The sequence below is a fragment of the Ranitomeya variabilis genome, chromosome 6 (assembly GCF_051348905.1).
Source record: "Ranitomeya variabilis isolate aRanVar5 chromosome 6, aRanVar5.hap1, whole genome shotgun sequence".
In the NCBI taxonomy this organism is placed as follows: Eukaryota; Metazoa; Chordata; class Amphibia; order Anura; family Dendrobatidae; genus Ranitomeya; species Ranitomeya variabilis.
The window spans coordinates 583,088,533-583,115,031 of NC_135237.1; the positions used below are offsets into that span (position 1 = coordinate 583,088,533).

General features: G+C 50.8%; 1 protein-coding gene across 2 annotated transcripts in view; it reads right to left on the reverse strand.

Annotated features, from left to right (window-relative positions):
• MAPK15 (mitogen-activated protein kinase 15) overlaps positions 1 to 26,499 on the reverse strand; it is a 148,603-nt gene that overhangs the window by 12,629 nt on the left and 109,475 nt on the right. For both annotated transcript variants that reach the window (XM_077268466.1, XM_077268465.1), the window contains exons 6-13: positions 17,478 to 17,608; positions 17,159 to 17,322; positions 16,944 to 17,083; positions 11,965 to 12,022; positions 11,733 to 11,870; positions 11,491 to 11,596; positions 715 to 994; positions 547 to 632 (exon numbers count right to left, since the gene is read on the reverse strand). In XM_077268466.1, the coding sequence (XP_077124581.1) occupies positions 547 to 632; positions 715 to 994; positions 11,491 to 11,596; positions 11,733 to 11,870; positions 11,965 to 12,022; positions 16,944 to 17,083; positions 17,159 to 17,322; positions 17,478 to 17,608 (1,103 nt within the window). The remainder of the gene's footprint in view (positions 1 to 546; positions 633 to 714; positions 995 to 11,490; positions 11,597 to 11,732; positions 11,871 to 11,964; positions 12,023 to 16,943; positions 17,084 to 17,158; positions 17,323 to 17,477; positions 17,609 to 26,499) is intronic.

Sequence of the window (26,499 nt, forward strand, 5' to 3'; positions counted from 1 at the left end):
CAGTTACCATGCATTTTGTCAGAGAGGTGGAAGGGCAGGATTGGAGTTACCGTGCATTTTGTCAGAGAGGTGGAAGGGCAGGATTGGAGTTACCATGCACTTTGTCAGAGAGGCGGAAGAGCAGGATTGCAGTTACCATGCATTTTGTGAGAGAGGTGGAAGGGCAGGATTGGAGTTACCGTGCATTTTGTGAGAGAGGGGGAAGGGCAGGATTGGAGTTACCGTGCATTTTGTCAGAGAGGTGGAAGGGCAGGATTGGAGTTACCGTGCATTTTGTGAGAGAGGGGGAAGGGTAGTATTGGTTACCAGGCATTTTGTCAGAGAGGTGGAAGGGCAGGATTGGAGTTACCATGCATTTTGTGAGAGAGGGGGAAGGGTAGTATTGGTTACCAGGCATTTTGTCAGAGAGGTGGAAGAGCAGGATTGGAGCAGTTGTACATGCTGTTTGCACCTGGACAGGTGGGACGCTATACAAAGTAGATCCTGTGACCAATAACACAAGTGGCATCAGCAATTCTCTGTCTGTGTGATGAACACTCCTCTTACCCCTGGGCTGGTCATGGTGTGCTCCTGGCTTTGCCGACTTCCTGATCTTTTTTGGTGTGATGCAGCTCGCCAATGTACAGACCCCTCTGAAAGAAAAAACATGTTCTTATGTTGTGTGGGCTGCGGTAATAACACATTCTTCAGTGATCGAGGGTGCATAGCACATACGCTGGCTGACACTGTGGGTGATGGGATTGTATACGGGTGACTTGGGTTTCGTTGCGCCCTGTGGATTGTGCTGGTCACAGCCTTCAGTTTTTGGAGCAGATTCACAAGTAATGGTTTTTCTGGGAGCCTCTGATACACGGCTAGTGCTTGATACTGGAGACAACGCATCCTTCGACTGTGGACATCCAGCATCGTGTATGTTTTCGGTCACGGGTTCAGCACGTTCCTTAAGGGTCTCTCTTTTCTGCCTTCGAGCGTTAGTCTTCCTTTCAAGAATCATCTACACGACAAAAGTAAAGATGGGACAGGAAGCCGGCATCATCTTTCCCAAACCCTAACCCGAGAACCGATATCCGATCATGAGCAGCACACAAACCTGCTGTGCAACCTGGAGGTAATTCAAGGCGACAGGTTCCAAATAGAAGGAGCAGGCCGGCCTATCCAAGCAGCCAGCGAGCCTAAGTAGTCGCCCGCCCACCTATCTAAGCAGCCAGTCCAAGCAGTCTCCCCGCCCCCTATTCAAGCAGTAAGCCCAAGCAGTCGCCGGCCTATCCAAGCAGCCAGCCTAAATAGTCGCCCGCCCACCTATCTAAGCAGCCAGTCCAAGCAGTCGCCCCGCCCCCTATTCAAGCAGTGAACCCAAGCAGTCGCCGGCCTATCTAGGAAGCCAGCCAGCCTAAGTAGTTGCCCGCCCACCTATTTAAGCAGCCAGTCCAAGAAGACACCCCGCCCCCTATTCAAACAGCGAGCCCAAGCAGTCGCCGGCCTATCTAGGAAGCCAGCCAGCCTCAGTAGTCGCCCGCACACCTATCTAAGTGGCCAGTCCAAGAAGACGCCCCGCCCCCTATTCAAGCAGTGAGCCCAAGCAGTCGCCGGCCTATCTAGGAAGCCAGCCAGCCTAAGTAGTTGCCCGCCCACCTATTTAAGCAGCCAGTCCAAGAAGACAACCCCGCCCCCTATTCAAACAGCGAGCCCAAGCAGTCGCCGGCCTATCTAGGAAGCCAGCCAGCCTCAGTAGTCGCCCGCACACCTATCTGTTATGATGGACCTGGTGGTTAGGTGCACCTGGAATGACCTGATAATCAAAACTGCAAAATTGAGCGAGCTCTGGGAAGTGAGAGCTCTGCTGACCGCAGCCCTAATCTATTATCACACACACTAGAATTAGCCGTGGATCGTACCTGACTCTGCCTAGACGACTCTTCACAGCCTGAGAGGTAACTACCCCTAAAGAGAAATATAGCCTCACCTTGACTCAGAGAAATTCCCCAAAGGAAAAGAGCAGCCCCCCACATATATTGACGGTGAGTTAAGAGGAAGGCACAAACATAGGAATGAGACAGGTTTCAGCAAAGGAGGCCAGACTTACTAAATAGACAGAAGATAGATAAAGGGATCTTTGCGGTCAGCACAAAAAACTACAAAAAGCCACGCAGAGTGAGCAAGAAACCCCCCGCGCCGACTCACGGGGCGGTAGGTGCCACTCTGCAACCCAGAGCTTCCAGCTAGCGAGACAATATCATGATAGCCAGCTGGACAAAACTTAGCAGGTACTTAGAAATATATTCAGCACACAAATGAACAACAAATGAGCTTAACAGGGACTTAGCTTCTGCTGAAGTAGACAGGTCATCAGGAGATCCAAGTGAGATCTGAACCAGTACAGAGACATTGACAACTGGCATCAGGTAACGATCTGAGCAGAGTTAAATAGAGGAACCAGCCCAGTCCTAAACGATGCAGCTGAGGAAGCCACTTCCAGACCAGCAGCTCCACTTTCAGCCACCAGAGGGAACCCACGGACAGAACTCACAGAAATACCATTCCTGACCACAGGAGGGAGTTCGAAAACATAGTTCACAACAGTACCCCCCCCTTGAGGAGGGGTCACCGAACCCTCACCAGAACCCCCCGGCCGATTAGGACGAGCCAAATGAAAGGCACAAACCAAATCGGCAGCATGGACATCAGAAGCAAGAACCCAGGAATTATCTTCCTGACCATAGCCCTTCCATTTGACCAGATACTGAAGTTTCCGTCTCGAGATACGAGAATCTAAAATCTTCTCCACCACATACTCCAATTCTCCCTCGACCAACACCGGAGCAGGAGGGTCAACGGAAGGAACCATAGGCGCCACATATCTCTGCAACAACGACCTATGGAACACATTATGGATGGCAAAAGAAGCTGGAAGGTCCAAACGAAATGACACAGGATTGAGGATTTCAGAAATCTTATAAGGCCCAATAAAACGAGGCTTAAACTTAGGAGAAGAAACCTTCATAGGAACATAACGAGATGACAACCAAACCAGATCCCCAACACGAAGTCGAGGACCAACACGGCGACGGCGGTTAGCGAAACGTTGAGCCTTCTCCTGTGACAATGTCAAATTGTCCACTACATAAGTCCAAATTTGCTGCAACCTGTCCACCACTGAATCCACACCAGGACAGTCCGAAGGCTCAACCTGCCCTGAAGAGAAACGAGGATGGAAACCAGAATTACAATAAAAAGGTGAAACCAAAGTAGCCGAACTGGCCCGATTATTAAGGGCGAACTCAGCCAATGGCAAGAAGGTCACCCAATCATCCTGATCAGCAGAAACAAAGCATCTCAGATAGTTCTCCAAAGTCTGATTGGTTCGTTCAGTTTGGCCATTTGTCTGAGGATGGAAAGCAGAAGAAAAAGACAAATCAATGCCCATCTTAGCACAAAAGGACCGCCAAAACCTCGAAACAAACTGGGAACCTCTGTCCGACACAATGTTCTCCGGAATGCCATGCAAACGAACCACATGCTGGAAAAACAACGGAAACAAATCAGAGGATGAAGGCAACTTAGGCAAGGGTACCAAATGGACCATCTTAGAGAAGCGATCACAAACCACCCAGATGACCGAAATCCTTTGAGAGACAGAGAGATCTGAAATAAAATCCATGGAAACATGCGTCCAGGGCCTCTTCGGGACCGGCAAGGGCAAAAGTAACCCACTGGCATGAGAACAGCAGGGCTTCGCCCGAGCACAAGTCCCACAGGACTGCACAAAAGCACGCACATCCCGGGACAAGGAAGGCCACCAAAAGGACCTAGCCACCAAATCTCTGGTACCAAAAATTCCAGGATGACCAGCCAACACCGAACAATGAACCTCCGAGATAACCCTACTAGTCCATCTATCAGGGACAAACAGTCTCTCTGCAGGACAGCGGTCAGGTCTATCCGCCTGAAACTCCTGCAGAACCCGCCGCAAATCAGGGGAGATGGCAGACAAAATCACCCCCTCTTTGAGAATACCAGCCGGCTCAGAAACTCCCGGAGAATCAGGCACAAAACTCCTTGAAAGGGCATCAGCCTTCACATTCTTAGAACCCGGAAGGTATGAAACCACGAAATCGAAACGGGAGAAAAACAGTGACCATCGAGCCTGTCTAGGGTTCAACCGCTTGGCAGACTCGAGATAAATCAGATTCTTGTGATCCGTCAAGACCACCACACGATGCTTGGCGCCCTCAAGCCAATGTCGCCACTCCTCGAATGCCCACTTCATGGCCAACAACTCCCGATTGCCAACATCATAATTACGCTCAGCAGGCGAAAACTTTCTAGAAAAGAAAGCACATGGCTTCATCACAGAGCCATCAGAACTTCTCTGAGACAAAACAGCCCCTGCTCCAATCTCAGAAGCATCAACCTCCCCCTGAAAAGGGAGCGAAACATCTGGCTGACACAACACAGGAGCCGAATAAAAACGACGTTTCAGCTCCCGAAACGCCTCAACGGCCGCAGAGGACCAATTCCCCACATCCGCACCTTTCTTGGTCAAATCAGTCAGTGGTTTGACAACACTAGAAAAATTAGCGATAAAGCGACGGTAAGAATTCGCAAAGCCCAGGAATTTCTGAAGGCTCTTTACAGATGTAGGCTGAGTCCAATCATAAATGGCCTGGACTTTAACTGGATCCATCTTGATAGTAGAAGGGGAAAAAATGAAGCCCAAAAAGGAAACCTTCTGAACTCCGAAGAGACACTTAGACCCCTTCACAAACAAGGAATTAGCACAAAGGACTTGGAACACCATTCTGACCTGCTTCACATGAGACTCCCAATCATCCGAAAAGACCAAAATATCATCCAAATATACTATCATGAATCTATCCAGATACTTTCGGAAGATGTCATGCATAAAGGACTGGAATACAGATGGCGCATTAGAAAGCCCGAATGGCATCACCAGATACTCAAAATGGCCCTCAGGCGTATTAAATGCGGTTTTCCATTCATCGCCCCGCTTAATACGCACAAGATTATACGCTCCTCGAAGATCTATCTTGGTAAACCAATTAGCCCCCTTAATCCGAGCAAACAAATCAGACAATAGAGGCAAAGGGTACTGAAATTTGACCGTGATTTTATTAAGAAGGCGGTAATCTATGCAAGGTCTCAGAGAACCATCCTTCTTGGCCACAAAAAAGAACCCTGCTCCCAACGGTGACGACGACGGGCGAATATGCCCTTTCTCCAAGGACTCCTTTATATAGCTCCGCATAGCGGCGTGTTCTGGCACAGATAAATTGAAAAGTCGGCCTTTAGGAAACTTACTACCAGGAATCAAATTAATAGCACAATCACAATCCCTATGAGGAGGCAGGGCAATGGGCTTGGGCTCATCAAATACATCCTGGTAATCCGACAAAAACTCAGGTACTTCAGAAGGAGTGGAAGAAGAAATTGACAACGCTGGAACATCACCATGGGCCCCTTGACAACCCCAACTGTACACAGACATAGATTTCCAGTCCAATACTGGATTATGGACCTGTAGCCATGGCAAACCCAACACGACCACATCATGCAAATTATGCAACACCAAAAAGCGAATATCTTCCCGATGTGCAGGAGCCATGCACATGGTCAACTGGGTCCAGTACTGAGGCTTATTCTTGGCCAAAGGCGTAGCATCAATTCCCCTTAAAGGAATAGGATGCTGCAAGGGCTCCAAGAAAAAACCACAGCGCCTGGCATACTCTAAGTCCATCAAATTCAAGGCTGCGCCTGAATCCACAAACGCCATAACAGAGTAGGACGACAAAGAGCAAATCAAAGTAACGGACAAAAGAAATTTAGGCTGTATAGTACCAATGGTGACAGACCTAGCGGACCGCTTAGTGCGCTTAGGACAATCAGAGATAGCATGAGTGGAGTCACCACAGTAAAAACACAGCCCATTCTGACGTCTGTGCTCTTGCCGTTCAGCTCTGGTCAAAGTCCTATCACATTGCATAGGCTCAGGCCTCTGCTCAGAGAACACCGCCATATGGTGCACAAAATTCCGCTCCCGCAAACGCCGATCGATCTGAATAGCCAAGGACATTGATTCATTCAGACCAGCAGGTGTGGGGAACCCCACCATAACATCCTTAAGGCCCTCAGAAAGACCCTTTCTGAAAATTGCTGCCAGAGCACACTCATTCCATTGAGTAAGCACAGACCACTTTCTAAACTTCTGACAATACATTTCAGCATCATCCTGACCCTGACATAGAGCCAGCAAGATTTTCTCTGCCTGATCCACAGAATTTGGTTCGTCATAGAGCAATCCAAGCGCCAGAAAAAACGCATCTACATTAAGCAATGCAGGATCTCCTGGCGCAAGGGAGAATGCCCAGTCTTGAGGGTCACCACGCAACAAGGAAATAATGATTTTTACTTGCTGACTAGGGTCACCAGAGGAGCGAGGTTTCAGGGCAAGAAACAGTTTACAATTATTCTTGAAATTCAGAAACTTAGATCTATCCCCAGAAAACAAATCAGGAATTGGGATTCTAGGCTCTAACATAGGATTCTGAACTATATAATCCTGAATGCTTTGTACCCTTGCAGTGAGATTATCCACACAAGAGGACAGACCTTGAATGTCCATATCTACACCTGAGTCCTGAACCACCCAGAGGTCTAGGGGAAAAAAAAGACTAAACACACTGCAGAGAAAAAAAAATGGTCTCAGAACTTCTCTTATCCCTCTATTGAGATGCATTAACACTTTTTGGCCAGTTGTACTGTTATGATGGACCTGGTGGTTAGGTGCACCTGGAATGACCTGATAATCAAAACTGCAAAATAGAGCGAGCTCTGGGAAGTGGGAGCTCTGCTGACCGCAGCCCTAATCTATTATCACACACACTAGAATTAGCCGTGGATCGTACCTGACTCTGCCTAGACGACTCTTCACAGCCTGAGAGGTAACTACCCCTAAAGAGAAATATAGCCTCACCTTGCCTCAGAGAAATTCCCCAAAGGAAAAGAGCAGCCCCCCACATATATTGACGGTGAGTTAAGAGGAAGGCACAAACATAGGAATGAGACAGGATTCAGCAAAGGAGGCCAGACTTACTAAATAGACAGAAGATAGATAAAGGGATCTTTGCGGTCAGCACAAAAAACTACAAAAAGCCACGCAGAGTGAGCAAGAAACCCCCCGCGCCGACTCACGTCGCGGTAGGTGCCACTCTTAGAAGGTACTTAGAAATATATTCAGCACACAAATGAACAACAAATGAGCTTAACAGGGACTTAGCTTCTGCTGAAGTAGACAGGTCATCAGGAGATCCAAGTGAGATCTGAACCAGTACAGAGACATTGACAACTGGCATCAGGTAACGATCTGAGCAGAGTTAAATAGAGGAACCAGCCCAGTCCTAAACGATGCAGCTGAGGAAGCCACTTCCAGACCAGCAGCTCCACTTTCAGCCACCAGAGGGAACCCACGGACAGAACTCACAGAAATACCATTCCTGACCACAGGAGGGAGTTCGAGAACATAGTTCACAACACCTATCTAAGCGGCCAGTCCAAGAAGACGCCGCGCTCCCTATTCAAGCAGTGAGCCCAAGCAGTCTCAGGTCTATCTAGGAAGCCAGTCAGCCTAAGTAGTCGCCCGCCCACCTATCTAAGTAGCCAGTCCAAGAAGACACCCCGACCCCTATTCAAGGAGTGAGCCCAAGCAATCTCCATCCTATCTAGGAAGCCAGCCAGCGTAAGTAGTCGCCCACCCACCTATCTAAGCAGCCAGTTAAAGCAGTCAGCCAACCCCCTATTCAAGCTGTGGGCCCAAGCAGTCGCTAGCCTATCTAGGAAGCCAGGCAGCCTAAGCAGTCACCTGCCCACCTATCTAAGCAGCTAGTCCAAGCAGTCGCCCTGCCTCCTATTCAAACAGTGAGCCCAAGCAGTCGCCCCGCCTCACCTATCCAAACAGCCAGCCCAAGCAGTTGCCCGTCTATCCAAGCAGCTAGCCAGTAAGTCGGAGCAGCCACACCACCCACCAATCCGACAAGCTAGCCCTAGCCAAACAGCCAGCCAGCTAGCCTACGCAGCCACCCTGCCCTCCTATCCAATCAGCTGCCCAGCTCGCTAATGCAAGCAGCTAGCCAGATAGTCCAAGCAGCCACCCCACATGCCTATCCAAGTAGCCGGCCTTCAAAAAGAAGCAGCCACCCTGCCCCTTGACCTAAGGAACCAGCCAGCCTGAGCAGCCACTTATCTATGCAACAAGCCAGCTAGCCTAAGCGGCCAACCAGCCCATTTATCCAAGCAGCTATCTTACTCGCCTATGCAAGCAGCCGACCCGAGCAGCCACCCATGCAGCCAACCAGCACGAGCAGCCACCCCACCCACCGATTCAAGCAGTCATCCCAAGTTGCCACCCTGCTCGCCTATCCAAGCAGTCAGACAAACAGCTATGCCAACCACCTAGCCACACAGCAAACACAAGCAGCCAGCCCGCTCGCCTATCCATGCAGCAAGCCAGCGAACCTGGTAAGCAGCCAGCTTGTGATCCCGAGCTGCCACCTCGTCAGTCTATCCATGCAGCAAGCCTGAGTAGCCATCACTCCCACCTATCCAAGCAGCCAGCCAGTGAGCCCGAGCAGCCACCCCGTCCGCCTATACCAAGCAGCCAGCCAGCAAACCCAAACAGCCATCCTAATTGCTAATCCAAGCAGCCAATCAGTGAGCATGAGCAGCCACCCTGCCTGCCTATCAAAGCAGCTACCACACCAGTCTATCCATGCAGTAAGTCAGCTAGCCCTAGTGGCCACCCCACACTCCTACCCAAGTAGCCAGTCAGCCCAAGCAGCCACCACGCCAGTCTATCTATGCAGAAAGCCAGCTAGCCCAAGCAGCCACCCTGTCCGCCTATCCAAACAGCCAGCCCGAGCAGCCACCCCGCCCGCCTATCCAAGCAGCCAGCAAGCCCGAGCATCAACTCCACTCACCTATCCAGCCACCTAGCTTGAGCAGACACCCTGCCCTCCTATCCAGGCAGCTGCTCCCCTCGTCTTTGCAAGCAGCTAGCCAGATAGTCTGAGCAGCCACACCACATGTCTATAGCCGGCCTTAGAGAACAAGCAGCCACCCTGCCTGCCGACCTGAACAGCCAGCCAGTCTGGGCAGCCACCCCATCCACGTATCCAAGCAGCCATCTTACTCGCATGTGCAAGCAGCCAGCCAGCTATCCCGAGCAGCCAACCAGCTAGCCCTACCCATGCAACCAGCCTGAGCAGCCACCCTGCCCACCTATTCAAGCAGCCATCCCAAACTGCATGCCCGCCTATCCAAGCAGCCAGACAGCTACCCCAATCACCTAGACACAAAGCAAACATGAGCAGCCTCCCCGCTCGCCTATTCATGCAGCAAGCCAGTGAACCTGGGAAGCCACCCCACCTAACCAACCAGCCAGCTAGTGAGCCCGTGCAGCCACCTCGTTAGTCTATCCATGCAGCAAGCCTGAGTAGCCATCAGCCATCCTGCCCACCTATCCAAGTAGCCAGTCAGTGAGCCCGAGCAGCCACCGCGTTCACCTATCCCAAGCAGCCAGCCTGTAAGCCGAGCATCCACCACACCGGCCTATCCAAGCAACCAGCCAGTAAACCTGAGCAGCCACCCTGGTCGCTTATCCAAGCAGCCAATCAGTGAGCCCAAGCAGCCACCCTGCCCACGTATCCAAGAAGCCATGACGCCAGTCTATCCATGCAGCAAGTCAGCTAGCCCGAGGGGCCACCCCGCACACCTACCCAAGCAGCCATCACGCCAATCTATGCATGCAGTAAGCCAGCTAGCTAGAACAACCACCCTGTCTGCCTATCCAAGCAGCCAGCCAGCCTGAGCATCAACTCCACCCACCTATGCAGCCACCTAATCTGAGCATTCACCCAGCACACCTATCTAAGCAGGCAGCCCGAGCAGCCACTACACCTGCCTATCAAAGCAGCCAGCCAGCTAGTCGGAGCAGCCTCCTTACATGCCTATCCAAGCAGCCAGCCATCGTGTCCCAGCAGCCAACCTGCCCACCTATCCAAGGAGCCAGTCCAAGCAGCCACCACCCCTGCCTATCCAAGCAGCCAGCCAGACCGAGCATCAACTCCACCCACCTATCCAGCCAGCTAGTCTGAGTAGGCATCTACTGACGAAGCCACGTTGTGGCGATACGCGTTGGGCCTCTTGCCCCCTTTGACCGGCTTCACACTCCATGGCTGCTGTCTCTTGCTCTGGGCAGGTTCTATGGCGCATTTTTTGATATCTACATGCCTTTTCATCTTGTTATGGTCTAGGCCCTTCTATCTTCTTCAGGCAGGTCTGGTATGATGTTCTGCGACGTCTCTATCTCATATATACATCTCCTTTGTACTGGCTGAAATCGATGCTTAGGCACTGCTTTGCAGCCTATACTATATATTTAAATATTTAATACTTCATGTATCTAAATAATTGATGGGTACATTCAAGTGTTTGTTCACCTGGTGCATCATACCAGGTTCACTTGGTATCTAGGGTGCCTTGATATATGATAAGATTAATTATTTTATTGAGACTTCACACCTCACTAAGATCTGCATTCATTAGTGGCGCTGGGCCATACCTGCTATATCAATTTAAAGGCTACATTGATTAGATGCCTGTAAAAACAACTATTTTAGCTTTATTATTATTTTTTTGAGCAGCAGCATATTCCATATTCCATATTCATTGTGTATGCTCATAGGAATTGTATAATGCTATTTGAATAGTATATTACACACGCATATATTTGTTGTGGAGTGAGCCTTCTTTTTGGTCTTGGGGGGCATCCCCCCTGTTTTTGGGGTATGTACCATTTCTGGTTTTTAAATGTTTTTAATTGTTTGTTGTGCCTTGTTTGATCATAATAAAATTTATTCTATTATTATATATAATTTCTTGGTGATCCCTGGACTTGTGTATGTCTCTTTTTTCTCTTGACATTACTTGGTTATGACATACTCCGGGTGGATCCCAGCTAGCGATTATGCGATGGTGCCCTCCATTTCTTCTTTTTTCTTCAGTCTGAGTAGGCACCCCGCACACCTATCCAAGAACCAGCCCGAGCAGCCACCACCCCTGCCTATCCAAGCAGCCAGACCAAGAATCAAATCCACTCTACCTGTCTATCCAGTTAATCTGCGTAGGCACCCCGCACAGCTATACAAGCAGCCAGCCCGTCTATCCAAGCAGCCACTCAACTCGCCTATCCAAGCAGCCAGCTAGCCCGAGCAGCCAGGTAGCCAGCCTGAGCAGCAAACCCCAGCTGTCTATCCAATCAGTCTGACAGCCCACACAACCATCCGCCTGCCTATCCAAGTAGCCAGCCATCCAGTCTGGGCAGCCAGGGTGAGCAACAGAGACACTTCTTCACTACTGCCCTTTATAAGACCCTCTTGAGAATATCCCCCACCAATGTGTGACTTCCGTGGCCATCACCTCGTACAACTTGTTCCGATACTCGGCAACAGATAACTGAATGTCGTCATCCAGAGGGAGAATGACATCGTAATCCAACGCCGGCTCCCGAGCTGCAGAGTGAAATCTGGACAACAGATGAGAGGAGAAATGCGGCCGTGTAAACACAAACATATACAGGCCATAAGATGGGGGGAACGCACAGTACAGATGTAATAGGATGGGGGTCCACACGCAAAACAGAACTGGTGCCAATCACGAACCTACGCACATACGGGTGCTCCAGGGCCTCCTCCGCCGTCAGCCTCCTGTCCGGATTGAAGACCAGCAGCTTGGTCAGAAGATCAATGGCATCTGGGGGGCAACTAGGGGGAAGCAGCTCCAAGAGTGGGACCCTCTGACTGCAATCACAGAAGACCGCACAACTTCATGTCACTTACATGCTACATCCACATGCAGCTCCGAGCCCAGGATGTGGCACAGACTGTCACTTACCGAGCATTCATCCTGCTGACAACCGATGCTCCATAGTCTGAACGTATAGCTGAGATGTCTACAAAAGGTGCGAGGAAAAGTCACTGAGTAGGAAAAGCTGTGACTGGGTGATACGGGCAGTATGTCTAGGTAACATGGAGCCACTTCCTCCCACACCCTGGTGACACGGCGGCACTTCCCCTTTCCCACACCACCCCCAGGTGACAAGACGGCGCTCCCTCCCACACCCAGGTGACACTGAGGCGCTCTCCCACACCCAGGAGACACTGAGGCGCTCTTCCACACCCAGGAGACACTGAGGCGCTCTCCCACACCCAGGAGACACTGAGGCGCTCTCCCACACCCAGGAGACACTGAGGCGCTCTCCCACACCCAGGAGACACTGAGGCGCTCTCCCACACCCAGGAGACACTGAGGCGCTCTTCCACACCCAGGAGACACTGAGGCGCTCTCCCACACCCAGGAGACACTGAGGCGCTCTTCCACACCCAGGAGACACTGAGGCGCTCTCCCACACCCAGGAGACACTGAGGCGCTCTTCCACACCCAGGAGACACTGAGGCGCTCTCCCACACCCAGGAGACACTGAGGCGCTCTCCCACACCACCCCCAGGTGACAAGACGGCGCTCCCTCCCACACCCAGGAGACACTGAGGCGCTCTCCCACACCCAGGAGACACTGAGGCGCTCTCCCACACCCAGGAGAAACTGAGGCGCTCTCCCACACCCAGGAGACACTGAGGCGCTCTCCCACACCACCCTCAGGTGACAAGACGGCGCTCCCTCCCACACCCAGGTGACACTGAGGCGCTCTCCCACACCACCCCCCGGAGACAATGAGGCGCTCTCCCACATCCAGAAGACACTGAGGCGCTCTCCCACAACCAGGAGACACTGAGGCGCTCTCCCACACCACCCCCAGGTGACAAGATGGCGCTCCCTCCCACACCCAGGAGATACTGAGGCGCTCTCCCACACCACCCCCAGGTGACACGGCGGCACTCCCTCCCACACCCAGGAGACACTGAGACGCTCTCCCACACCACACCCAGGTGACATGGCAGCGCTCCCTCCCAAACCCAGATAACACGGCGGCACCCTCTCCCACACTCAGGTGACACTAAGGAGCTCCCTCTCATACCCAGGTGACACGAAGGTGCTCCCTCCCATACCCAGATAACATGGCGGAACTCCCTCCTACACCCAGGTGACACTAAGGAGCTCCCTCTCATACCCAGGTAACAAGGAGGCGCTCCCTCCCACACACAGGTGACACAGCGGACCCCCTCCCACACCCAGGTGACACTAAGGTGTTCCCTCCCATACCCAGGTGACAAGGAGGCGCTCCGTCCCATACCCAGGTGACAAGGTGGCGCTCCCTCCCACACACAGGTGACATGGCGGAACTCCCTTCCACACTCAGGTGACATGGAGGTGCTCCCTCCGACACTCAGGTGACACTCCATCCAATACCCAGAAAACACGGCACTCCCGACCAAACCCAGGTGACACGGCGGCACTCCCTCCCACACCCAGGTGACACTCCCTCCTATACCCAGATAACACTGCACTCCCTCCCAAACCCAGGTGACTCGGCGGCACTCTCTCCCACACCCAGGTGACACAGAGGCGCTCCCTCCCACACCCAGATAAGATCGCGGAACTCCCTCCCACACCCAGGTGACACAGCAGCACTCCATCCCACACCCAGGGGACATGGAGGCGCTCCCTCCCACACCCAGGTGACACGGAGGCGCTCCCTCCCACACCCAGGTGACACGGAGGCGCTCCCTCCCACACCCAGATAAGATCGCGGAACTCCCTCCCACACCCAGGTGACACAGCAGCACTCCATCCCACACGCAGGTGACATGGAGGCGCTCCCTCCCACACCCAGGTGACACGGAGGCGCTCCCTCCCACACCCAGGTGACACGGAGGCGCTCCCTCCCACACCCAGGTGACACGGAGGCGCTCCCTGCCACACCCAGATAAGATGGCGGAACTCCCTCCCACACCCAAGTGACACAGCAGCACTCCATCCCACACCCAGGGGACATGGAGGCGCTCCCTCCCACACCCAGGTGACACGGAGGCGCTCCCTCCCACACCCAGATAAGATCGCGGAACTCCCTCCCACACCCAGGTGACACAGCAGCACTCCATCCCACACCCAGGGGACATGGAGGCGCTCCCTCCCACACCCAGGTGACACGGAGGCGCTCCCTCCCACACCCAGGTGACACGGAGGTGCTCCCTGCCACACCCAGATAAGATGGCGGAACTCCCTCCCACACCCAAGTGACACAGCAGCACTCCATCCCACACCCAGGGGACACGGAGGCGCTCCCTCCCACACCCAGATAAGATCGCGGAACTCCCTCCCACACCCAGGGGACACAGCAGCACTCCATCCCACACCCAGGTGACATGGAGGCGCTCCCTCCCACACCCAGGTGACACGGAGGCGCTCCCTCCCACACCCAGGTGACACGGAGGCGCTCCCTGCCACACCCAGATAAGATGGCGGAACTCCCTCCCACACCCAAGTGACACAGCAGCACTCCATCCCACACCCAGGGGACATGGAGGCGCTCCCTCCCACACCCAGGTGACACGGAGGCGCTCCCTCCCACACCCAGATAAGATCGCGGAACTCCCTCCCACACCCAGGTGACACAGCAGCACTCCATCCCACACCCAGGGGACATGGAGGCGCTCCCTCCCACACCCAGGTGACACGGAGGCGCTCCCTCCCACACCCAGGTGACACGGAGGTGCTCCCTGCCACACCCAGATAAGATGGCGGAACTCCCTCCCACACCCAAGTGACACAGCAGCACTCCATCCCACACCCAGGGGACATGGAGGCGCTCCCTCCCACACCCAGGTGACACGGAGGCGCTCCCTCCCACACCCAGATAAGATCGCGGAACTCCCTCCCACACCCAGGGGACACAGCAGCACTCCATCCCACACCCAGGTGACATGGAGGCGCTCCCTCCCACACCCAGGTGACACGGAGGCGCTCCCTCCCACACCCAGATAAGATGGCGGAACTCCCTCCCACACCCAGGTGACACAGCAGCACTCCCTCCCACACCCAGGTGACACGGAGGCGCTCCCTCCCACACCCAGGTGACACGGAGGCGCTCCCTGCCACACCCAGATAAGATGGCGGAACTCCCTCCCACACCCAGGTGACACAGCAGCACTCCATCCCACACCCAGGTGACATGGAGGCGCTCCCTCCCACACCCAGGTGACACGGAGGCGCTCCCTCCCACACCCAGATAAGATGGCGGAACTCCCTCCCACACCCAGGTGACACAGCAGCACTCCCTCCCACACCCAGGTGACACGGAGGCGCTCCCTCCCACACCCAGGTGACACGGAGGTGCTCCCTGCCACACCCAGATAAGATGGCGGAACTCCCTCCCACACCCAAGTGACACAGCAGCACTCCATCCCACACCCAGGGGACATGGAGGCGCTCCCTCCCACACCCAGGTGACACGGAGGCGCTCCCTCCCACACCCAGATAAGATCGCGGAACTCCCTCCCACACCCAGGGGACACAGCAGCACTCCATCCCACACCCAGGTGACATGGAGGCGCTCCCTCCCACACCCAGGTGACACGGAGGCGCTCCCTCCCACACCCAGATAAGATGGCGGAACTCCCTCCCACACCCAGGTGACACAGCAGCACTCCCTCCCACACCCAGGTGACACGGAGGCGCTCCCTCCCACACCCAGGTGACACGGAGGCGCTCCCTGCCACACCCAGATAAGATGGCGGAACTCCCTCCCACACCCAGGTGACACAGCAGCACTCCATCCCACACCCAGGTGACATGGAGGCGCTCCCTCCCACACCCAGGTGACACGGAGGCGCTCCCTCCCACACCCAGATAAGATGGCGGAACTCCCTCCCACACCCAGGTGACACAGCAGCACTCCCTCCCACACCCAGGTGACACGGAGGCGCTCCATCCCACACCCAGGTGACACGGAGGCGCTCCCTGCCACACCCAGATAAGATGGCGGAACTCCCTCCCACACCCAAGTGACACAGCAGCACTCCATCCCACACCCAGGGGACATGGAGGCGCTCCCTCCCACACCCAGGAGACACAGCAGCACTTCTTCCCACACCCAGGTGACATGGAGGCGCTCCGTCCCATACCCAGGTGACAAGGTGGCGCTCCCTCCCACACACAGGTGACATGGCGGAACTCCCTTCCACACTCAGGTGACACTCCCTCCTATACCCAGAAAACACAGCGCTCCCTCCCACACCCAGGTGACACGGAGACGCTCCCTCCCACACCCAGATAACACGGCACTCCCTCTCACACCTAGAAGACATGGCGGCACTCCCTCCCACACCCAGGTGACACAGCAGCACTCCTTCCCACATCCAGGTGACACGGAGGCGCTCCCTCCCACACCCAGGTGACACGGAGGCGCTCCCTCCCACACCCAGATAAGATGGCGGAATTCACCCCTACACCCAGGTGAAATGGAGGCGCTCCCTCCCACACCCAGATAAGATGGCGGAATTCACCCCCACACCCAGGTGACACGGCAGCGCTCCCTCCCACACCCAAGTGACACGGCGGCACTCCCTCCCACACCAAGATAATACGGCACTCCCTCATGCACTTAGGAGACATGGCGGCACTCCCTCCCACACCCAGATAGGATGACGGCACTCCCTCCCACACCCAGATAGGACGACGGCACTCCCTCCCACACCCAGATAGGACGACGGCACTCCCTCCCACACCCAGATAACACGGCACTCCCTCCCAAACCCATGTGACACAGAAGCACTCCCTCCCACACCCATATAATACGGTGCCACTCCCTCCCACATCCAGATAATACAACGGCACTCCCTTCCACACCCAGGTGACACATTGACATACCTTCCCTTCCACCCCATCTTTCCCAAGTGACACCGCGGCACGCTCACCTTCCTGTGACGGCGCTGGGATGACGTTCATGATGCGTTCGATCTGGTTGATGGTGGAAGTTCCCGGGAAGAGTGGTTTCCCCAGCAGCATCTCGGCCAGGATACAGCCAACACTCCACATGTCCACACCCTTCGTGTACCTGTGGGAGACGACAGCAGGCATCAGCTCACCAGTAGATGGGGGGTACTGCCTGCCCACTACATTCCCCACATACCTGTGAGATGCCAGTAATATCTCGGGGGCGCGGTACCAGCGCGTGGCTACGTACTCTGTAAGTGCTGGATTCCCAGGATCCTCCTGGATCTGATATAGTGAGCGGGCCAGGCCAAAGTCACACAGCTTCACCAGGCAGTCAGCATCCAGCAGGATATTAGAGGGCTGAAGGCACAGAGCGAAGCCCCATATGAGAGACCGAACAAGGGGTCCTCACCCCGAAGAATGACACCTGCCCTGGACACCGCCTCGTGGGATGACGCCTGCCAACGGCACTGACCCCATCAACCTGAGGCATGATGCCCATCCCAACCTCTCACCTTCTGGTCTCTGTGGATGACGTTCCCGGAGTGAAGGAACTTGGTGGCCTTCAGCAGCTGGTGCAGGATGTATCTCATGTGCACATCCTTCAGGAGACTGCCCTTCTTTATCACCGCATGAAGGTCGGTCTCTAAGGGGACGACACCATGAAGTACAATGTACAGCACACCTCATCATGTACCATATCCCCATCACTACAGACTGAGGCACTCCATATCTCAGTAAACAGTGAGGAAAATAAGTATTTGATACTCTGCCAATTTTGCAAGTTTTCCCAACTACAAAGAATGAAGAGGTCTGTAATTTTTATAGTAGGTACACTTCACCTGTGAGACAAAATCTAAAAAATAATAAACAGAAAATCACATTGTATGATTCTTACATAATTAATTTGCCTTTTATTGCATGAAATAAGTATTTGATAAAATAGAAAACAGAACTTAATATTTGGTACAGAAACCTTTTTTTTGCAATTACAGAGGTCAGACATTTCCTGTAGTTCTTGACCAAGTCTGCACACACTGCAGCAGGGATTTTGGCCCCCTCCTCTATAAAGATCCTCTCTAGATTTTTCAGGTTTCGGGACTGTCGCTGGGCAACATTGAGTTTCAGCTCCCTCCAAAGATTTTCTATTGGGTTCAGGTCTGGAGACTGTCTAGGCCACTCCAAGACCTTGAAATTCTTCTTACAGAGCAACTCCTTAGTTGGCCTGGCTGTGTGTTTTGGGTCATTATCATCCTGGAAGACCCAGCCACGACCCATCTTCAATGCTCTTACTGGGGGAAGGAGGTTGTTGGCTAAAATCTTGTGATACATGATATTTTTTATTCCATAAATCCATGGTTGTACAACACATCAATGTAGATGGCCAAAATACAATGTCCTAAGTCCACAAGTTCCCAATCTGAGATCGATAGTTTCACTGTATAGTGTGCAGTCACAGCCTATGTTCCTCAAGATGATGGATATCACAACCTTAGCTCACGGATACCCCTCCAGCCATCAATCAATCTCCAAACCTCCATAGATCATCCATCCATCCCAGCTTGGATCCTCTCCCTCCAAATTCCCTCCAACAACTGTCCGATTCAAACCCCATGTCTTTTTCTCCCTACCCCTTAAACATTTTCCTTTAGCTCCCAGAATGAGGCATATTACATCACCTGGGGCTGATGTGAGACCCGTTGTGGTGACGGCTCCCCTGGGTCTACTATCTCCATCCACACAATGGGCCTAGGGTTGCGAGTCCAATGGGAGTGAGACCTTGAGACACAGAGGGGGGTTGATGGAATGATTGCTTTACATTTATCTTTAGAAATCTACTGTCTGGCCTTAAGGCCCCGTCTCACTTAGCGATTTACCAACGATCACGACCAGCGATACGACCTGGCCGTGATCGTTGGTAAGTCGCTGTGTGGTCGCTGGGGAGCTGTCACACAGACCGCTCTCTCCAGCGACCAACGATCAGGGGAACGACTTCGGCATCGTTGAAACTGTCTTCAACGATGCCGAAGTCCCCCTGCAGCACCCGGGTAACCAGGGTAAACATCGGGTTACTAAGCACAGGGCCGCGCTTAGTAACCCGATGTTTACCCTGGTTACCAAAAAAAACAAACAGTACATACTCGCCTTTCGGTGTCCAGGTCCCTTGCCGTCTGCTTCCTGCTCTGACTGACTGAGCCGCCATACAGTGAGAGCAGAGCGCAGCGGTGACGTCACTGCTGTGCTCTCACTTCTCACTGTACGGCGGCACTCAGAGCAGGAAGCAGACGGCGAGGGACCTGACGGACATCAGAAGGCGAGTATGTATTGTTTGTTTTTTTTTACATTTACGCTGGTAACCAGGGTAAACATCGGGTTACTAAGCGCGGCCCTGCGCTTAGTAACCCGATGTTTACCCTGGTTACCAGTGAAGACATCGCTGGATCGGTGTCACACACACCGATTCAGTGATGTCAGCGGGGCCTCAACGACCAAAAAAAGGTCCAGGCCATTCCGACACGACCAGCGATCTCGCAGCAGGGGCCTGATCGCTGGTACGTGTCACACATAGCGAGATCGCTATGGAGGTCGCTGTTGCGTCACAAAACTTGTGACTCAGCAGCGATCTCGCTAGCGATCTCGCTATGTGAGACGGGGCCTTTAGCTATACATAAGATCCATCCAGCACGTCCTTCTCTGCTTGCCATTACTGAATGGAAACATTAATTCCTGAGGATGAACTGATGAGCAAAAAACTCACTAATAAAACACAGTAATAAAATATCTAATAAAACACAACAATATCGACGCTACCGGTGCTCCGTGCTCTATCCCTTAGTGCTGTGGACTCCACTCTACGTCCATAAGTCCATTCATCCTATAGCCTTTAGTGAGTGGCCATAACCTCACAAGGTTGTACTTCTCCTTCTTCTTCCTCCAAACATAGCGAGTGCAGTTGATACCAAAAGTTTTAGTAAATGCCATTGTAGGCATTTACTACAGGCCACCTGTGCAAGCTAAAGATATGGATGAACTCTTTATGCATCAAATGGCCAAGTTCTCCAAAAAATATGACATAGTGGTCATGGGAGACTTCAACTATCCAGACATTTGTTGGGAATCTCTCTCAAGCAAAACTAACAGGTCAAGCAAATTCTTATCCTCTCTTGTTGACAACTTTATCTTCCAAAAGGTAGGGGCGAAAACAAGGGGATCTGCTACCTTGGATCTAATCCTTATAAACAGGGAGGAAATGGTTGAGGAGGTAAGAGTGGCTGGGACCCTAGGAGTTAGCGACGATGCTATTTTAGAATTTTGGATAACTAGAAGAGGAAGACCTGTGAAGACTCAGACGTCAAGGTTAGATTTCAGAAAGGAAAGTTTTAAGGGACTCAGAAAGAGAATCAGAGGGATCCAATGGCTGGATATCCTTAAGGACAAAAATGTCCAGGAAGGATGGGAAATCTTGAAAAATTAGATTCTCAAAGCACAATCGTTAACAATTCCGAAAAGAGGGAAGAATAGGAAGCATTTAGGGAAACCAGGATGGATGAACACAGAACTTAAACACATGCTAAAAAGGAAGAAAGAAATGTTTATCTAATGGAAAGAGGGAGGCATATCTAAAGAATATAATGCTGTCTGCAGAACCTGCAGGGCACAAATCAGATTAGCTAAAGCTGACAATGAATTAAGGCTTGCAAGAGACGTCAAAAGCAATAAAAAAGGATTTTGGGGATATGTCAAACGTAAAAGAAAAGTCAAAGATGCAATAGGATTTTTACAGGATGAAAATGATGAAATGGTAAGAAAGGATGTTGAGAAGGCCGAACTTTTAAATTCCTATTTTGCATCTATTTTCTCTCAGGAAGGAAATGTAACTGTGAAGAAACCAGATTGTATCTTAATTTCCCAGACAACCATGTTTTGCAAACCAAAAGAACTGGCTTTTTATCTGTATATTGGCTTGTGAATTTAAGTGTTTATGTCTGGTGGGTCAAGAAGACAGACTTGCCAACTGATATACTATCTAACATACTGTGTAAGGGTACTGTCTCACAGTGGCACTTTTGTCGCTACGACGGTACGATCCGTGACGTTCCAGCGATATCCATACGATATCGCTGTGTCTGACATGCAGCAGCGATCAGGGACCCTGCTGAGAATCGTACGTCGTAGCAGATCGTTTGGAACTTTCTTTCGTCGCTTGATCTCCCGCTGTCATCGTTGGATCAGTGTGTGTGACACCGATCGAACGATGCGTTCGCTTGTAACCAGGGTAAACATCGGGTTACTAAGCACAGGGCCGCGCTTAGTAACCCGATGTTTACCCTGGTTACCATCGTAAAAGTAAAAAAAAAAAAACACTACTCACATTCCGGTGTCCGTCAGGTCCCTAGCCGTCTGCTTCCCGCTCTGACTGACTGCCGGCCGTAAAGTGAATGCACAGCACAGCGGTGACGTCACCGCTCTGCTGTTAGGGCCGGGGCTCAGTCAGTGCGGGGAAGCGGACGCCGGGGGAGGCGAATGTGAGTATGTACGGTTTGTTATTTTACATTTTACACTGGTAACCAGGGTAAACATCGGGTTACTAAGCGCGGCCCTGCGCTTAGCAACCCGATGTTTACCCTGGTTACCCGGGGCCTTCGGCATCGTTGGTCGCTGGAGAGCTGACTGTGTGACAGCTCTCCAGCGACCAAACAACGACTTACCAACGATCATGGCCAGGTCGTATCGCTGGTCGTGATCGTTGGAAAGTCGCAGAGTGTGACAGTACCCTAAGTCTGTAATAGTGACTGTACATTGGGTGTGTTAAGCTTTGTTTATTGATGTGTGCTTATATGGTAATAGTGCTACTTAATCCCATCACCATTGTTTGCCTTATCTTGATGTTGGACTGAAAGACCCTGGGTAATTCTAAAAATAGCTTACATGTCTTGGGTATAAAAAAGACTCAGAGATCACATCCTGGGAGACTGAAGTAAGACAGAGCTACCAGCCGGACATTCTGCAAACCTCCCAACAGACAAGAGAAAGGACTGCAGCCAATTCATCATGGCACCATCACGAGGGACACTGATCTATGATTCTATAGGAAACAACCTAGGGGTTTTCGGCTCTGGTTGGAAGGACACAGATCTGATCCAGTGACCATCTCTGCACCATGGATCTGTTTGGAGAAAGCCAGGGTTGGGACCCGCTGGTTGCCTGGTTCCATGGAGATGGTCAGATAAGCCAGGTGGGGACTCTTGTATCAACTGGCTTTGGACCTTGTATGGACTCTATGGACAGTTTTTGGTCATCTCCCTATGCTTGTCGTTACCCCTTCTCTGTGTGTTCATCCACAGATGGAGTAGTGACCCTGGGAGCTCTGACATTGTGTCAACTGGCTTTGGACCTTGAACATAAATTAGACGTCAGTAAATTTCCTTACACTTACAGCCACTCGATCATAGACTTATTTAAACTGGAGAAAAACGAGTCATATTACGCCTGGATATGAAAAAAATATCCTTTATTACAAGACTATAAACAATCTTGCTTTTGAAACAATAGTACATACAATACATATATTGGTAAGTCCACTAGGTTACTAGACAGTGACTACAAAGGTGCAACCCATGAACCGGGACACATGGCAGGATATAAATATTTAAAAAGTAATAAAATTAATATCCAATAAATACCAACAAACAGAAAGGCCCAAAACTGCAGCACATAGCAGAATTCAATATTTTTAACATGGCTAAATTGCCACAGTGAGTACCGCCATCATGTGCCACATTAATATGCCCATATTCGCTGTATTAACAAAAGTAAGTACACAGATTTACCCATTTAGTGGTGAAATGTCCTGGCTGGGTCCCGGTCCCGTACCCCAACGCGCGTTTCGCGTTCACGTGTGCCGCTTCCTCAGGGGGCGTGGCTAAATCCGGCTCTACATCCGGTATATATGCGTGTTAAATTAGATCACATGTGAAGTAAAAGAAGGGGGCGTGCGCTGCGGTGAACCGCAGGTGACTGAGACGTGCAGCGCCTCAAGCCTCGATCTCGTCACATAAGGCCGGGTCACATGAGCGGGTCGGCGCCACGCCCACTCCACATGACACCGGACCGTCGGCGAGAAAGAGGTAAACAGAGGCAACTATATGTGCAAATAGTTATAAATCAGTACGAAATAAAGTGCAGAGATGAATATGCATGTCAATATACATGCGCATATATTATAAAAGTGAAAAAGTGCATAAAAAGTGACTTGTGCAAATTACAATATAAACCTAGTGATTTAAACCACTTAAAAACTGAATCACTTTATTTCTCTTTCAAGCGCTTGAAATACCTTAGAAGACGTCCGCAGCTTCTGATTGGTCGCGTAGCGGACGCGTGACCGCTACGCGACCAATCACAAAGCCGTGACGTCACCTACGCGACCAATCAGAAGCTGCGGACGTCTTCTAAGGTATTTCAAGCGCTTGAAAGACCTTAGGTGACGTCACGGCTTTGTGATTGGTCACGTAGCGGTCACGCGACCGCTACGGACCAATCACAGCGCAGTGACGTCATCTAAGGCCCTTCAAGCGCGCATTCTTAGGTACAACGGCTCCCGGTTACGGCGGTAAAGTCCAGGCTGCGTCGGAGGGGTGAGTATATCCCTATTTTTTATTTTAATTCTTTCTTTTACACATTGATATGGATCCCAGGGCCTGAAGGAGAGTTTCCTCTCCTTCAGACCCTGGGAACCATCAGGATACCGTCCGATACTTGAGTCCCATTGACTTGTATTGGTATCGGGTATCGGTATCGGATTAGATCCGATACTTTGCCGGTATCGGCCGATACTTTCCGATACCGATACTTTCAAGTATCGGACGGTATCGCACAACACTACTTATTACATACAATACAATGATAATTAATTATGTAAAAATCATACATTGTGATTTTATTTTTAGATTCTGTTTTCTGTGTATTTTTTGTAGGTGGGAAAACCTGAAAAATCGACATTGTATCAAATACTTATTTTCTTATTTTCCATACTGTACAATGGGCGGTACATTCTGATATACAGACATGTCTGAAAATGTTGGCACCCTTGAAATTGTTCCAGAAAATTAAGTATTTCTCCCAGACAATTACTGCAATTACACGTTTTGTTATACACATGTTTATTCCCTTTGTGTGTATTGGAACAACACAAAAAAAGAGAAAAATAGGCAAATTGGACATAATTTTACACAAAACCCCCAAAATGGCCGGACAAAATAGTTGGCACACTCAATTTAATATTTGGCTGCACTCCCTTTGGAATAAATAACTGCAAATCAATCGCTTCCTCTAATCCACAAGTATCTTACTCCTCTCAGCCGGGATCTTGGACTCTTCTTTAAGAAACTGCTCCCGGTCTCTCAAATCTGAAGGCGCCTTCTCTTAACAACAATTTTCAGATCTCTCCACAGGTGATCAATGGGATTTACATCCGGACTCATTGCCGTCACTTCAGAACTCTGCAGCATTTTGCTTCCATCCATTTCTGGGGGCTTTTTGAAGTATGTTTGGAGTCGGTGTCCTGCTGGAGTACCCAAAACCTAGGTGGCAAATCCAGATTTCTGACACTAGGCAGTACATTGTGACCCAAAATCAGTTGGTAATCTTCAGATTTCATGATGCCTTGCACAGCCTAGGCAGCAAGTAACAGAGGCAGTAAAACAACCCCAAAACATCTTTGAACCTCCACCATATTTGACTGTAGGTAGTGTGTTCTTTTCTTTGTAGACCTAATTCAGTTTTCAGTAAACATTATTATTATTATTATTATTATTATTTATTTATATAGAACCATTAATTCCATGGTGCTGTACATGAGAAGGGGTTACATCAAAATACAAATATCACTTACAGTAAACAAAACTAACAATGACAGACTGGTACAGAGAGAAGAGGACCCTGCCCTTGCGGGCTTACATTCTACATTAGAATGAAGTGCTTTATCAAAAAGCTCTATCTTGGTCTCCTCTGTCCACAAGACACTTTCCCAGAATGATTTTGACTCGTGTACATTTTGGCAAACTGCAGTCACATGTGGACAGATAATTTGCGCTGACAATGATGCACGCTGAGCCTGCAAGAGAGCTTGAATTTCTTTGGAACTTGATTAGGGCTGCTTTTCCGCCATCCGGACTATCATGCATTGCAAACTGTCATCAATTTTTCTCTGCAGTCCATGCCCAGGGAGATTAGCTACAGTGCCATGGGTTCTAAACTTTTTGATTATGTCGTGCACCGTAGACAAAGGAACATTAAGATCTCTGGAGATGGACTTCTAACCTTGAGATTGTTGAAATATTTCAACAATTTTGGTTCACAAGTCCTCAGACAGAGCTCTTCTCCTCTTTCTGTTCTCCATGCTTGGTGTGGAATCCAAGGGGTAATGTTTCTCCTTGCGGAGAGTGACATGTTAAGAATGCCGAGATGAGGAGACTTTTAATCCGCAATGTTCCTCTGGGAAATATGCAAATTATCTTTTCAGAAAGGTAGAGGACTAGAACTCTAGTGCCACCTATACGAAGTAGCAATCCTAAAAGTCAATGTCGACCCTTTAACGAGCCTTGTCACATGACTTAGGTTTTGACTTTTATCCTAAGTCGTGTGACAAGGCTCGTTAAAGGGTCGACATTGACTTTTAGGATTGCTACTTCATATAGGTGGCACTAGAGTTCTAGTTCTCTTCCTCTCTGAAGAGACAATTAGAGATTATCTACAGCGCCATGGGTTGTAAACTTCTTGACTGTGTTGTGCACCTTGGACAAAGGAACATCAAGATCTCTGGAGATGGACTTGTAACCCTGAGATTGTGGATAATGTCCACAATTTTGGTTCTCAAGTCCTCAGACAGTTCTCTTCTTCTCTTTCTGTTCTCCATGCTTATTGTGGCACACAGACTCACAATGCAAAGACTGAGTCAACTTCTCCCCTTTGTATCTGGTTTCAGGTGTGATTTTCATATTGTGCACACCTGTTACTTGCCACAGGTAAGTGACAACGAGCATCACATGCTTAAAACAAGGTTGTTTATCCACAATCTTGTAAAGGTGACATCAATTTTGTTCGGCCCATTTTTTAGTTTTTATGTGGAATTATGTCCAACACAAACACACAAAATTAACGTGTGTATAACAAAAAGTGTAATTGCAATAATTTTCTGGGAGAAATACTTAATTTTCTGGACCAATTTCAAGGGTGCCAAAACGTTTGGCCATGACTGTACCCATCACTACAGACTGAGGCGCCATATACCTCATTATATACAGCAGTGTTCCCCGGTCCTCAAGAGCCATAACAGGTCATGTTTTCAGGATTTCCTTAGTATTGCTCAGGTGATTGAATGCTTGGTTATCCAGGTGATGCAATTATCACTTGGGCAATACTAAGGAAATCCTGAAAACATGACCTGTTGTGGCTCCTGAGGACCGGAGTTGGGGAACACTGATATACAGTATAATGGGGGGGACATTACCATAAACCCATCACTACAGACTAAGG